Below are 15,062 nucleotides of genomic sequence, written 5' to 3'. Positions count from 1 at the left end.
ACTTCCTAATACGTCATGTCGCTTCTGTACATTTGATTGGCCCGTATGGGCGGGGTTAGCAGCCCAGTCGCTTTTATCATTACATTTTTTTACTATTCACTGTCTATTTTCAGAGTACTTTTTGCTATTCATTTGCACTAATAAGGTTAATCATTAGGTTAAAATTATTATCCATATCTGTTTATAGATTGCATTCAAATGTGGTACCAGTAACTTTTCTCAGCGATTGATAGAATTGACCAATCACAATCGTTTTTGGTGATTACAAGATCGATTTTGTAAAATCATTTATTACTGCGGAGGATTGATGAAATGAGCAAGTTCTTGAAATAGAAGATTTAAATTTTTAAACGATACCCATCTGACTTTTTCTTAGTCCAACGTATCTGTTTTCGCTGCAATTTTTTTCAATTCTATTTGGTGCCGCTAGAGGCAACCTTTCAGAGCTCCTTGCTGGCAACAGGTGAAGCCAAAATATTGATGTACGAACATGTTGGATATAATATGAAATACTCTGCGCATAGGAGTGGATAATGGTGAGTTGTTTTTAGGTGGAGGGCTCTCCATTCATTTACAATTATTTTATCTGTCATAGTCTGACAATGGTTGATGTCAGGTATTGGTTTCCTATATTAACACGAGCTGATTTAGGGATCGGAAATGTTGATTATTAATAATGAGAAAACAATACACGATGTTAAGCCTATTGTAATATTGTATTGTTGCAATAGTCATATAGATTTTTTTTTAAATTACCCCTTACAAACTGAAGCATTGACAAAGATGTTGTCAAGCCAGTGTTTACATATATGATGTATGATGTGGCATTATATGGGGTATTGTATAAACTGTATATAAGTACATAGGTTGTGACTTTTTTTTTTGGCTTGGACTTTCTTGAGAAGCCTTTCTAGTAAATTTGGAGGCTGAAATTTGGATACATTAGTGTCAGAACAAGTTTTATGATTTTGAGATATATATACATCTTGCTGACTGCAGTAAAGTACCTGGAAATTCACATTTACAGTAGATGATTACAGTTGTTTGTCCTTTTACAGTTGCTTGATATTTTAACTTAAACCTTTTGTCAATTTCGTCTGGAGTAGACAAAATCATTTCTAAGCACAACTGAGAATGAGACTACAACTTCACTGACACAAAATGGAAAGCAATAAACTTTGTTGCAGGTTAACTTTTTATTGTGTTCATCAAAATTATATAGAATTTTTATTACATCATAGAAGAAAGCAAAAAAGCTTGAAAACAAACAAACAATTGAAATAGTCCCGTTACAGACATTTTAAACATTTCATAACATATTTAAAGTGAAAACCATAGCCATAGAATAAAAGCATGAATTAGTTTTTGTTAGATTATTCTGAACACAACTTCAGTTGTTGTTGTTCAGTTCATTACTTAAAAATGTCAAGTAATTTAGCTCAAATTAGCAATAATCAAAGGAAAAGCTTTGATTAAGATCAGCATCTTTTATCCAGTCTTCAGATCTTCTATTCTTCACACTTGGTAGGAGTGCATGTGCAGCTCTCAATGTAAACATAGTCATGAACGATCTCGCTGTCATCGGCACACTTCAGCGTCACCTGTCGACTGCTGAATTTCTCTTCTCGGCAACAAGAACAGCTGTGCATCATGATGTTCTTTTCCATTGAATACCTGTGCAGATTTCCAAGATGAATACACTTTTATTAACTTGTTTTTTCATACAAACAAAACATTTAATAATCAAATACTGCTATATTGATGACTGTGGAGGAAACACTGATTTCTTTTGGGTGATTTGGTAGTTATGAGTTATCTGATCTGCTAAAGATGGAAAAGTCCCAGATTTATCTGCTGTGATCTAAGATATTCAATGTGTGCTGTCAGTTTCTCAAATCTTAGATGCTTGTGTATGAAATATGATGTCACTGTGGAACGCAGTTAGTAACCAATTTTACTTCTCTTTTTGGTGGATTTAATGTTATCCATTGGGAATTTCATATGATGCATTCTGATGCTGACTAAAATTATAAAAGGAAAGGAAATGTGGCCAATTTCTAATGGACTTTAGCTATGAAATGATTGCATAATCAAGGTCATCTCAGGATTTAAAATGGAGTATTTTCATGATCAATTAGATATGCATGTGCTCTTACATTGATTGGGTGCCACAGTGACCACTGCAGGACGTCACTTCTATGGGATAGATGGATTTGCAGTCGTTTGCATTCACATGGGTGGTGTTCTTCAGAACAATGCAGGTCTTGGGCTCACCTAAGATATTAGAGAGAAAAAGAGAGAGAGGGGGGTAAACTTGTGACTCAGGAACAGTGCATCTGATCCATTGTGTTTTATGTAATATTTATATGCTCATGATGGATTTCTTCTTTAATCTTTAGTACAGTTGAGGGAGAATGGCAATGAAATCATTTTTACAATTCTTTATCATCTACAATTTGATCTGCTGTAAATATGGTAAGATGACAATAATTTCTCAAAGCATTACTGGTAGCAGGTAATAAATAGACAATAATTAAAGAGTTGCTTACAGATCTTGCAACATCCATCTGCATCATATCTCTCAGTTCCCTGTATAAAAACAGTCACACATTTTAGCATTATAGTGGAAAGTAACCAAACCATAATACAAAATGTTGAAGCTTATTATAAACAAGTTATTGGTTATGTAATATGTGTGTGTGTGTGTGTGCTTGTTTTCATGATTTATGAGAACACAAATTTGTATAATGACATGGGTATTGCACTGGTATTACGACATAAACATGTTTTATGATGACATTTTTATGAGTCCTCATATTTAAAATAGCTTTAAAAATGTAAAAATGCAGAATGTTTTCTGTGATGGGTAGGTTTAGGAGTAGGGGTAGTGTAGGGGGATAGAATATACAGTTTGTACAATATAAAAACCATTACGCCTATTGAATGTCTTCACTAAGAAAGGACATATTTTGCTGGGTCAATGACGTGACAGGTCTTTTTTTTTTTTTTTGTCCAAAGGCCTTAATAATAATAAAAAACAAAGATATGATATCCGAAGTATGTAAGGTAGTTCAACTAGATCTCTTATATTGAATCCAAAAGGTTTTAATTATATTTTGCTACATATAAAGGTATTTTAAACATTTTGAAGTGTCAAAAGGTCATTCGGTTTAACCGTCCGAAGGCCAATACAGCCATTTTTGTTTGTGATTAAAATATCTTAAAATGTACTAAATGTATATATTTTTTCATGGAAAAAATTTATTTCATTGATGTCATTCGGAGTAACCAATATAAAGAGACCATTTTCACATCATTCAGACACCTGCAAAGGACCACATGGTCATGAAACAAAGTAACTAACTCTCTATTAACTATTTGAAAAATTCATGTTTTTTTACTTGCTCACATGCATATCCCGAAACATCAGATCATTCGGTATAACCATGATAAAACATGGAAAATATTGTAATATTTTAAAAACTTGTACTAAATATAAAATGTTTGATTGTCCTTTTTAGCCTGCAAGCTAACTAGCTAGGTAGCTAGATATCAGTCTGTTAGCATTGTTTGAAAATATCGTCATTCGGTATAACCAAAAATGTCATTCGGTAAAACCGAAATTTTAGTTAAGCTGAATGACTTTTTTGGTGACAAATTTTCTCCATCTTGTAAAAAATGACAAAAGCAGTGTTAATTCATTATAAAAACCACAATCTCATTGTTAACACTCAATCAAACTTCAAAATTATATCGTCATTATGTTTTTTTACACTTTTAAAAACCTTATTCGTCAAGGACCCATATATAAGTAAAAACATATAAAACATATAGTATATATTCGACTTACAGGCTCACAGTCATCTGGATTAAAGTCAGGGCATTTTGGTGTGATCTTCTCTGTTACGAACAAGCCATTAGTTTCACTGCAGGTAACACTCTCGCATTTGTAATTTTGCACTTCTCCAACCTAAAAGAAAAAAGAAAGACAGGCAACATGAGGATCGAAAAACTACGAAGATTCATTGAATTAGACGGTTTAAGAAGAAGTTTGAGAATGTTTTCAAATGTACTTTGAGAGTATGTGTGGTGTTGTCTGGCGCAGTATAAATACAGGCAGTTTGCTTGCATGTTCCGCAGCACTCTCCTTCTTGTTCCACACGCTCAAAGCCCTTGGAGTGCAAAAAGAGTACTTTAAATTTCATTTAAAGGGTTTATATCATAAGGAATCCATTTTTACTTGATCTTTTGAGATAACATGATGCAGGCTGCTATGAAAACATACTGTAACGTTCAGAAATCAAAACTCCCAGTCCAAATAGGCTTTACTAGAAGTTCAGACACTTGATGTATTGTTTAAGTTAATATAAATCAAACCTAATGTATTCTAATCACAAGCATAAATTGTAAATATTACCTCAGCGCAAGGTGTACAGATTTTATTAACACAATTCACAGCATGTAGTTCAGTCTGTGGGTCCTTAGCCATTTCACAGTAACATTCCAAACAAGGCTCCGTAGGGATTTTAACTCCAGGCTAAAAAAGAGATTTTTTAATAGTAAAAAAGCATATAATGTAATATGTTATAATATGCAATTAGTATAAACACATGAACCCAGCAGCTCACCTGGTACTCAGAGTTATTGTATACACAGACTTCTTTGGGCACTGAATTGAAAAAGAAAAACAATACAGTCAGAAATGTTTTATTAAGTTAAACAACTATATTGTAATTAATTTAGCAGCCTTTCTAGTTGTGGATTACACAAAATCCACATAAATACCAAACGCTTTTTTGTAGAAAAAGAAAATAATGTGAACAATACTTTGAAGTTTAATATTAGTAGTCTAGATATGAAATTTGAGACTTACCACAGGGTGCACAACAACTGTTCTCAGGTATATTTGCTGCTAACTCATATCCCACATCACATTTCGTAGAACACAGGCTGGTATCACACACTGAATGGGCAGAAGGGGCAGGGAGTCTTATTTAAATTATTATGGAAAGTTTCTTCAACTAGATTTTTTTCCCCCCATTAGGAATTACATTATGAATTTCTATAGGAATGGAGCCAGACATGCACAAGCCCCACCAGTACCCACTTTCAAGGAAACTTTTTGACTCTGACATTGAGACTGAAAGTTACATTCACAGTATGTTTTTCAAATCTATTTCTTTATTATATTAACATTACCCTGCATCCAATTACTATTCATTATTGGCAAGATTTTAGAAAAGCTTAAACACCAACCTAAAACAATGATTAATTAGCTACATGGCTTTTGGTTTGCATTTCCCCCCAGAAGTGTATATTAGGACAGTAAATGAGTTGTGTTGTCATGTTTATTTAATTTAGTCTGTTTAGCACTCTGATTGTCATTGTGCTTGGTTACTTACCGCAGGTTGGACAGCAGTTTTTAATCACGCTTTTGTATCCGTAGCCACAGGGCTTTGAGGTCGGACAATTCATAGGCTCCTGAACAACACCAAAGCTCTCATTGGAGCACTTGTATGTTGTGCAGTTAACGATCCATGTATCTCCAGGCTATAGAAGAAGAAGTAAGGTGATAATAGTTATATGCAAGTTGGGATTATAAATGATGGTATGATTGGGTTGATTGTTTTCAAATGCCATTTTAACTTTGACTAAATGAGTATCTTTATACAGCCATTTGTATGAATTTCAGCGTAGCTTTGCAGTAGTGTGATAGTTACGCTCTGCTATTTTCACATGTTTCAATAGCTGCGTTTTCATTACCCTTCAAATTGCGAATTGAAAATATGCCCAATTTAAACACGTCAATTTCACAAAAACTCTCATATACCGCAAAAAAGTTTTTCGCTCGCGTGAGGTGGTTTTCCGGGCAATTTAAAAAAAGGAATATTTCGCAAAACTGCAATGGAAACAGTTTTTTCGCATTTACAGGTCACCTGGCATACATAAAATATTCGTCAGAAGACGAGACAGATCTTTATTAAATTCATAAAAGACAAAATAATTATGGGAATACTGGATTCTAAACAACAAAGAAATGCCACAATTTATCAAGACCTCAAAGCAGATATGAAGATGAAACACCTCATGGCCGCTCCCAAGTATAAGAGGCTTTCCTTGCCATTAATGCTTGGATAACACGCCTACGTCTCCTTCGATTAAAAATAATGACTAGTGTAGTGGATGCGATATAACATCCGTTGCCATGATTTTTGGATTGACTTATCGCGAGAGGAAAAAATGACATTTTAGTCGCATAACATCGGTTAATGGAAACACCGTCATTTAGCAATAGTTTTTTATCGACAATTAGAAAATATTGCAAAGTTTTGCTCAAATCTGTAATGGAAACCCACCTAATCATATGTATTGGTAGGGCTCTTAATATAGGTCCACTTTCCTGCAGAATTTTGTTCCAACCCTAATCAAATACACCTGGACAAGCTAATCAAGGTCTTCAGGATTACTATAAAGTTGTAGGCAGGTAAGTTTGGTAAGCTAAACTCTACAGGAAAGTGGAAGAGTTAAGAACCCCTGGACTAAATTTAAGTTCACAATCCTAGTAAATATCATGTAAATTGTTTTATTGCTATTGCTACTACTAAAAGATGCATACCTGTCTTGGTATTCCATCAGGGCCGATGCAATCTACATGTAGGGAATGCAGAATGCATCAATAAAATTTGACTCAAAGACACATTAATATAACAGATATCGTAAATGAAGTAAAATTGCTTACCGCAAGTAGGTGTACACTTATCTGTTGTTGAACTAACTAGATATGTGTTGTCGGGACAGAAACAACCTTCCATGAATGTTTGATGGTCATTTTTGCTTTGGTTTTCCACAAACATCTCATTGTATCTGGTTGTAAACCAAGCGCATATGACATGAAGATTGTTAATGGAGTAAAGTCAGTATTTTATTTCCACTTATGGATATGAATTGTCATAGAGAGTGGTTACCTTGTACTGCAGGTTTTTTCCACTTTAGGCCCACATGCCTTGTAGACTTTGTGATCGGCACATTTGTATGCTATTAACCAATGACAATCAAGAGATTCAGGTTACTATCAGATAAAAGATCCAACATTGTGTTATGGTGGGATCATTCTGCTCTCTTACCGCATAGTCCGTTGAGGTCGGCTGAGTCTCTCCAGTCCACACAGATAGACTGCTGGCCACATTGCTGTGCATAGGCCTCCACACTGGCACAGGCCATGGAGTCATTTTTGTAGCACACATCATATTTACATGCCTCATAGTAGCTTTGATAGGGAATGATGTCATGACAGCTCTTGAACAAACTGAACAAAATACAGAAGTTTAGGGAGAAAATGTAAACTGAAGCATTACATGGCTCAGTGGTATGTTTGATAGCACTACCAAAAGTAGATAGCCAAAAAAAGACCTTTGAAAACCTTTTTTTTTTTTTTTTTTAATTAATTTAAGGTAAAGTGTAATTTCTGTGCCATTTGTGGTATCAAATGGAATTGGAATTTGTTTAAGCGGTCTGAGTGGACTGGACACAAAATCACATTGGCTCAACCAATGGTGTGAGTTTGGGGCACAGCTACCATTTTGCCGACCAATGGTGGAAAGAGGGGGTTTTAAAAAGTCATTATTTTTGCCATTCTATTTGGTGTAGCTAGTGGCAGAGAAATTCCCCAATTTCTGAAAATTGACAATGTGATTGTTGTTAGCTTTCTCTTACTCGCTCTTGATGACCTCACAGATTTGTGCTGTGCAGGAAGGAGTAGGTTCGCTTGGATTTGGTGGAAGGATTTCACATCCTGGAGAGTCTGCCCACAATGCTGCCGTTTGCTCACATGATTGGTCAATTGTTCCATCAGGACGTCTACAGTCATTTGTGGCATCATTGTCACAAGTCCCTAAAAATAATGACAGCATTTCAAAATTTTAATTGACAGAAACACTAGACATTCTTATTAAGGTATATTTAATTTCAATTATTCTACAACAGAACATTCTAGATAATTTTGACATACTAGACTTCATATTTTGAAATATTTCTATCTGAGAAAGTTGTTGCGTTGTCTCACAGAAGAAATATGGTTTATCATGGTTATATTTATTGCAACAAGGGCACCAAACCGTACTCACCGCACTGTCCCTCTGTATTACCATGGAAGTAGGAGAACGGAAGATTGATCTCAAAACCTTGATGACTGACTAAAATTTCAGCTTTGATTTCATTGATGTTCAGAATTACTGCCATGCCAGAAGTGGTAATGCTGAAGTCTTCATTCAAGAAAGTTGGGACCTTTACAACATCATTGACATAGACCTGTTGGCAACAAGAGTTTTTGAGTTGTAATGAATATTGACCCTTAGATTACATTTTTGCTGTTTTAGTGGGTGTTCTAGCAGTGTTAATTAAGGCTGGGCATTGACACAATATTCACGATTATTAATCACACACGTTATCGCAGGCGCATAATTAACACATTAGCAGGATTGTTTCATATCGGGCCGATGCCGATTATTTCATTTTAAGCCTCTATCGGCCGATTCCAAATGTTAGGTGACATTGTTTACAAGTTATTTTATTGACATCTTTCTGCTGTTGAAACACTGATTGAACGATTACATGAGACGTTATACATTTCAGGAAGTTGTACTATGTTGTATCTTCCAACATACCTTCTGATGTTAATGTTTATTCCTTGCTATAACTAGTAGTAAAGTGCACTCCGTGATGTCGCTTAGCTTGACCTGAAGCGGCTACAGTGATCTGTTGCTCCACATTAAAGAGCAGCAAAATGGTATTCATTGTTTGAATTTTGTAATAAAATTGACATCAAAAGTAACAAAGCACAAAGCTTATTGTGATTTATTGGATGGGAGGCATGTTACAAATAATGTTTAGTAAAGTTTTGTTCATGCATCAACTGAAAACAGCACACTAAAAATTTAAGTTCGGGGTTCATCATTGGGGAAATCAATATTTTCAACCCAGCCCTAGTGTTAAGTCATATTAGCATTGAAAATGTATTAAGTTGTCATTTTCTTAAGTCAGTATATTTCAGAGCTTGTCTTTCAAGAGTATTTGAATTTCGTGATCAAATTTGGCTGACATAGTCGTGACACTCACCTGCATTTCTTTACTGTTACTGGATAGCTTGATTTCATAGGATTTGTACTTCACAATCACATACTCCGGGCAAGCAAAATTATTTGTAACATCGCAATAATAGTTTTTAACATGGACACTGATATTGTATTTTGGAATGATTTCTCGGACCAATACATAGTCGCAGTTTCCTTGGAAAACATAATAAGTTCCATCAAAAGTATTGTAATGAGGGTCACCCCAGCCACTGCATCGACCTGTTATTTCAGAAAAAAAGTTAAAGCAAAATTATAAATAGAATAAATTGCCAAGGACATAGTTAATTATTTGCTTTGTAGAACCATTATGATTAATATTAATAAAACATCAATTTCCTAGAGCATTGTTTAAACTCACATTGACACTCATACTTAGTGCAGCAGCCATTGTTATAATAAACCTTCTCAGGTTTAAGTCCATTGACACATGTAGGTATGACAGAATCAGCTGGATCACACTGTGCAGGGCTTGTGGTGACATTCCCATTTATGCAGTTTTTAGTGGTACATCCTTCATTCCATGACTCTCCATTCTGTTAAAAAGTCAAACAGTATTGATGAACAAAGAATAATACAATGGGCTTACCTATTTCAGTTCCATTGTAATTGAGCTAAAATTAATTTTTTGAAAAAATGTAAATTGTAATTGAACATTTTTTACCTTTCTGTTGACATCAGTACAGTCATTTGGAACAGTTGAAACTGGAACTGTAGTAGTCTGAGGGCATGGTTTCTGTGTTATTTCACTAACACAATTGGAGTTGCAGTAAGCAAAGTAGCACCATCCTGCTTTATCAGTTTTGTTGTAGATCACAGACTCTATAATTAGAATGTGCATCATTGATATGCTTAACAATTGTTCATAGATTTAACAAACTGTCCAATCACAAAATTGTATGAAAAAATTAGAAATTGTCATTCATGTATTACTTACCGGGTGGGAATGTTTGATTTGCATATGTGCAATGGCAGCTCGTTGTGATGACAATTTGAGGTGATGTGACAAGTGTCATTTTAGTTGTTGATTCTGTATGCACCGTGAACATTGTTGATGGTTTTTGTGTCACTGGAGGTGTTGTTGTCAAAAGTGATGATGTAACAAATGTTGTAGTTGGTGGTGTTTCTGTTCGTACTGGAGGTGGTGTTTCTGTGGATGGTGTTTCAGCAGTAACAGCAGTAGTAATTTCAGGTGATATAGGTGTTGGTGGAACAGCAGTTGTAGTACCTGTTGGTGGTGTTTCTGTTTTTACTGGAGGTGGTGTTTCTGTGGATGGTGTTTCAGCAGTAACAGCAGTAGTAATTTCAGGTGATATGGGTGTCGGTGGAGCAGCAGTTGTAGTAGCTGTTGATGGTGTTCCTGTTCGTATCGGAGGTGGTGTTTCTGTAGATGGTGTTTCTGTAGATGGTGTTTCAGTAGTAACAGCAGTAGTAATTTCAGGTGATATGGGTGTCGGTGGAACAGCAGTTGTAGTAGCTGTTGATGGCGTTTCTGTTCCTATGGGAGGTGGTGTTTCTGTGGATGGTGTTTCAGCAGTAACAGCAGTGGTAATTTCAGGTGATATAGGTGTTGGTGGAACAGCAGTTGTGGTAGCTGTTGATGGTGTTCCTGTTCGTACTGGAGGTGGTGTTTCTGTAGATGGTGTTTCAGCAGTAACAGCAGTAGTAATTTCAGGTGATATAGGTGTTGGTGGAACAGCTGTTGTAGTAGCTGTTGATGGCGTTTCTGTTCCTATGGGAGGTGGTGTTTCTGTAGATGGTGTTTCAGCAGTAACAGTAGTAGTAATTTCAGGTGATATGGGTGTCGGTGGAACAGCAGTTGTAGTAGCTGTTGATGGTGTTCCTGTTCCTATGGGAGGTGGTGTTTCTGTAGATGGTGTTTCTGTAGATGGTGTTTCAGCAGTAACAGCAGTAGTAATTTCAGGTGATATGGGTGTTGGTGGAACAGCAGTTGTAGTAGCTGTTGATGGCGTTTCTGTTCCTATGGGAGGTGGTGTTTCAGTAGATGGTGTTTCAGCAGTAACAGCAGTAGTAATTTCAGGTGATATAGGTGTTGGTGGAACAGCAGTTGTAGTAGCTGTTGATGGTGTTCCTGTTCGTACTGGAGGTGGTGTTTCTGTAGATGGTGTTTCAGCAGTAACAGCAGTAGTAATTTCAGGTGATATGGGTGTTGGTGGAACAGCAGTTGTAGTAGCTGTTGATGGCGTTTCTGTTCCTATGGGAGGTGGTGTTTCTGTAGATGGTGTTTCAGCAGTAACAGCAGTAGTAATTTCAGGTGATATGGGTGTCGGTGGAACAGCAGTTGTAGTAGCTGTTGATGGTGTTCCTGTTCCTATGGGAGGTGGTGTTTCTGTAGATGGTGTTTCTGTAGATGGTGTTTCAGCAGTAACAGCAGTAGTAATTTCAGGTGATATGGGTGTTGGTGGAACAGCCGTTGTAGTAGCTGTTGATGGCGTTTCTGTTCCTATGGGAGGTGGTGTTTCAGTAGATGGTGTTTCAGCAGTAACAGCAGTAGTAATTTCAGGTGATATAGGTGTTGGTGGAACAGCAGTTGTAGTAGCTGTTGATGGTGTTCCTGTTCGTACTGGAGGTGGTGTTTCTGTAGATGGTGTTTCAGCAGTAACAGCAGTAGTAATTTCAGGTGATATGGGTGTTGGTGGAACAGCAGTTGTAGTAGCTGTTGATGGTGTTCCTGTTCCAATGGGAGGTGGTGTTTCTGTAGATGGTGTTTCAGCAGTAACAGCAGTAGTAATTTCAGGTGATATGGGTGTTGGTGGAACAGCAGTTGTAGTAGCTGTTGATGGCGTTTCTGTTCCTATGGGAGGTGGTGTTTCAGTAGATGGTGTTTCAGCAGTAACAGCAGTAGTAATTTCAGGTGATATGGGTGTCGGTGGAACAGCAGTTGTAGTAGCTGTTGATGGCGTTTCTGTTCCTATGGGAGGTGGTGTTTCTGTGGATGGTGTTTCAGCAGTAACAGCAGTGGTAATTTCAGGTGATATAGGTGTTGGTGGAACAGAAGTTGTGGTAGCTGTTGATGGTGTTCCTGTTCGTACTGGAGGTGGTGTTTCTGTAGATGGTGTTTCTGTAGATGGGGTTTCAGCAGTAACAGCAGTAGTAATTTCAGGTGATATAGGTGTTGGTGGAACAGCAGTTGTAGTAGCTGTTGATGGCGTTTCTGTTCCTATGGGAGGTGGTGTTTCTGTAGATGGTGTTTCAGCAGTAACAGCAGTAGTAATTTCAGGTGATATGGGTGTCGGTGGAACAGCAGTTGTAGTAGCTGTTGATGGCGTTTCTGTTCCTATGGGAGGTGGTGTTTCAGTAGATGGTGTTTCAGCAGTAACAGCAGTAGTAATTTCAGGCGGTATGGGTGTTGGTGGAACAGCAGTTGTAGTAGCTGTTGATGGCGTTTCTGTTCCTATGGGAGGTGGTGTTTCTGTGGACGGTGTTTCAGCAGTAACCGCAGTAGTAATTTCAGGTGATATGGGTGTTGGTGGAACAGCAGTTGTAGTAGCTGTTGATGGTGTTCCTGTTCGTACTGGAGGTGGTGTTTCTGTAGATGGTGTTTCAGCAGTAACAGCAGTAGTAATTTCAGGTGATATGGGTGTTGGTGGAACAGCAGTTGTAGTAGCTGTTGATGGCGTTTCTGTTCCAATGGGAGGTGGTGTTCCTGTGGATGGTGTTTCAGCAGTAACAGCAGTAGTAATTTCAGGTGATATAGGTGTTGGTGGAACAGCAGTTGTAGTAGCTGTTGATGGTGTTCCTGTTCGTACTGGAGGTGGTGTTTCTGTAGATGGTGTTTCAGCAGTAACAGCAGTAGTAATTTCAGGTGATATGGGTGTTGGTGGAACAGCAGTTGTAGTAGCTGTTGATGGCGTTTCTGTTCCTATGGGAGGTGGTGTTTCTGTGGATGGTGTTTCAGCAGTAACAGCAGTAGTAATTTCAGGTGATATGGGTGTCGGTGGAACAGCAGTTGTAGTAGCTGTTGATGGTGTTCCTGTTCCTATGGGAGGTGGTGTTTCTGTAGATGGTGTTTCTGTAGATGGTGTTTCAGCAGTAACAGCAGTAGTAATTTCAGGTGATATAGGTGTTGGTGGAACAGCCGTTGTAGTAGCTGTTGATGGTGTTCCTGTTCCTATGGGAGGTGGTGTTTCTGTAGATGGTGTTTCTGTAGATGGTGTTTCAGCAGTAACAGCAGTAGTAATTTCAGGTGATATGGGTGTTGGTGGAACAGCAGTTGTAGTAGCTGTTGATGGCGTTTCTGTTCCTATGGGAGGTGGTGTTTCTGTGGATGGTGTTTCAGCAGTAACAGCAGTAGTAATTTCAGGTGATATGGGTGTCGGTGGAACAGCAGTTGTAGTAGCTGTTGATGGTGTTCCTGTTCCTATGGGAGGTGGTGTTTCTGTAGATGGTGTTTCTGTAGATGGTGTTTCAGCAGTAACAGCAGTAGTAATTTCAGGTGATATGGGTGTTGGTGGAACAGCCGTTGTAGTAGCTGTTGATGGCGTTTCTGTTCCTATGGGAGGTGGTGTTTCAGTAGATGGTGTTTCAGCAGTAACAGCAGTAGTAATTTCAGGTGATATAGGTGTTGGTGGAACAGCAGTTGTAGTAGCTGTTGATGGTGTTCCTGTTCGTACTGGAGGTGGTGTTTCTGTAGATGGTGTTTCAGCAGTAACAGCAGTAGTAATTTCAGGTGATATGGGTGTTGGTGGAACAGCAGTTGTAGTAGCTGTTGATGGTGTTCCTGTTCCAATGGGAGGTGGTGTTTCTGTAGATGGTGTTTCAGCAGTAACAGCAGTAGTAATTTCAGGTGATATGGGTGTTGGTGGAACAGCAGTTGTAGTAGCTGTTGATGGCGTTTCTGTTCCTATGGGAGGTGGTGTTTCAGTAGATGGTGTTTCAGCAGTAACAGCAGTAGTAATTTCAGGTGATATGGGTGTCGGTGGAACAGCAGTTGTAGTAGCTGTTGATGGCGTTTCTGTTCCTATGGGAGGTGGTGTTTCTGTGGATGGTGTTTCAGCAGTAACAGCAGTGGTAATTTCAGGTGATATAGGTGTTGGTGGAACAGAAGTTGTGGTAGCTGTTGATGGCGTTTCTGTTCCAATGGGAGGTGGTGTTCCTGTGGATGGTGTTTCAGCAGTAACAGCAGTAGTAATTTCAGGTGATATAGGTGTTGGTGGAACAGCAGTTGTAGTAGCTGTTGATGGTGTTCCTGTTCGTACTGGAGGTGGTGTTTCTGTAGATGGTGTTTCAGCAGTAACAGCAGTAGTAATTTCAGGTGATATGGGTGTTGGTGGAACAGCAGTTGTAGTAGCTGTTGATGGCGTTTCTGTTCCTATGGGAGGTGGTGTTTCTGTGGATGGTGTTTCAGCAGTAACAGCAGTAGTAATTTCAGGTGATATGGGTGTCGGTGGAACAGCAGTTGTAGTAGCTGTTGATGGTGTTCCTGTTCCTATGGGAGGTGGTGTTTCTGTAGATGGTGTTTCTGTAGATGGTGTTTCAGCAGTAACAGCAGTAGTAATTTCAGGTGATATGGGTGTTGGTGGAACAGTCGTTGTAGTAGCTGTTGATGGCGTTTCTGTTCCTATGGGAGGTGGTGTTTCAGTAGATGGTGTTTCAGCAGTAACAGCAGTAGTAATTTCAGGTGATATAGGTGTTGGTGGAACAGCAGTTGTAGTAGCTGTTGATGGTGTTCCTGTTCGTACTGGAGGTGGTGTTTCTGTAGATGGTGTTTCAGCAGTAACAGCAGTAGTAATTTCAGGTGATATGGGTGTTGGTGGAACAGCAGTTGTAGTAGCTGTTGATGGTATTCCTGTTCCAATGGGAGGTGGTGTTTCTGTAGATGGTGTTTCAGCAGTAACAGCAGTAGTAATTTCAGGTGATATGGGTGTTGGTGGAACAGCAGTTGTAGTAGCTGTTGATGGCGTTTCTGTTCCT

The 15,062-nt window shown here is 38.2% G+C and overlaps 1 protein-coding gene across 1 annotated transcript; it reads right to left on the bottom strand.

The window, feature by feature from the left end:
• Positions 1 to 1,177: 1,177 nt before the first annotated feature.
• Positions 1,178 to 14,281, bottom strand: LOC127507725 (mucin-2-like; the record flags this gene model as incomplete). The annotated part of the gene is made up of 19 exons (XM_051885020.1): positions 1,178 to 1,674; positions 2,157 to 2,274; positions 2,550 to 2,589; positions 3,851 to 3,970; positions 4,074 to 4,172; positions 4,418 to 4,537; positions 4,629 to 4,669; positions 4,874 to 4,963; positions 5,403 to 5,550; positions 6,617 to 6,648; positions 6,740 to 6,864; positions 6,966 to 7,035; positions 7,125 to 7,306; positions 7,714 to 7,891; positions 8,124 to 8,307; positions 9,115 to 9,350; positions 9,490 to 9,664; positions 9,793 to 9,950; positions 10,066 to 14,281. Coding segments are annotated over 19 exons (6,498 nt in total), but the record flags the coding sequence as incomplete, so codon positions are not given.
• Between the last annotated feature and the right edge of the window lie 781 nt (positions 14,282 to 15,062).

Source organism: Ctenopharyngodon idella, chromosome 24 (genome assembly GCF_019924925.1).
Source record: "Ctenopharyngodon idella isolate HZGC_01 chromosome 24, HZGC01, whole genome shotgun sequence".
NCBI classification, from domain to species: Eukaryota; Metazoa; Chordata; class Actinopteri; order Cypriniformes; family Xenocyprididae; genus Ctenopharyngodon; species Ctenopharyngodon idella.
Note: the sequence above shows the minus strand (reverse complement) of the source record. Positions and strands in the feature narration are given on the sequence as shown.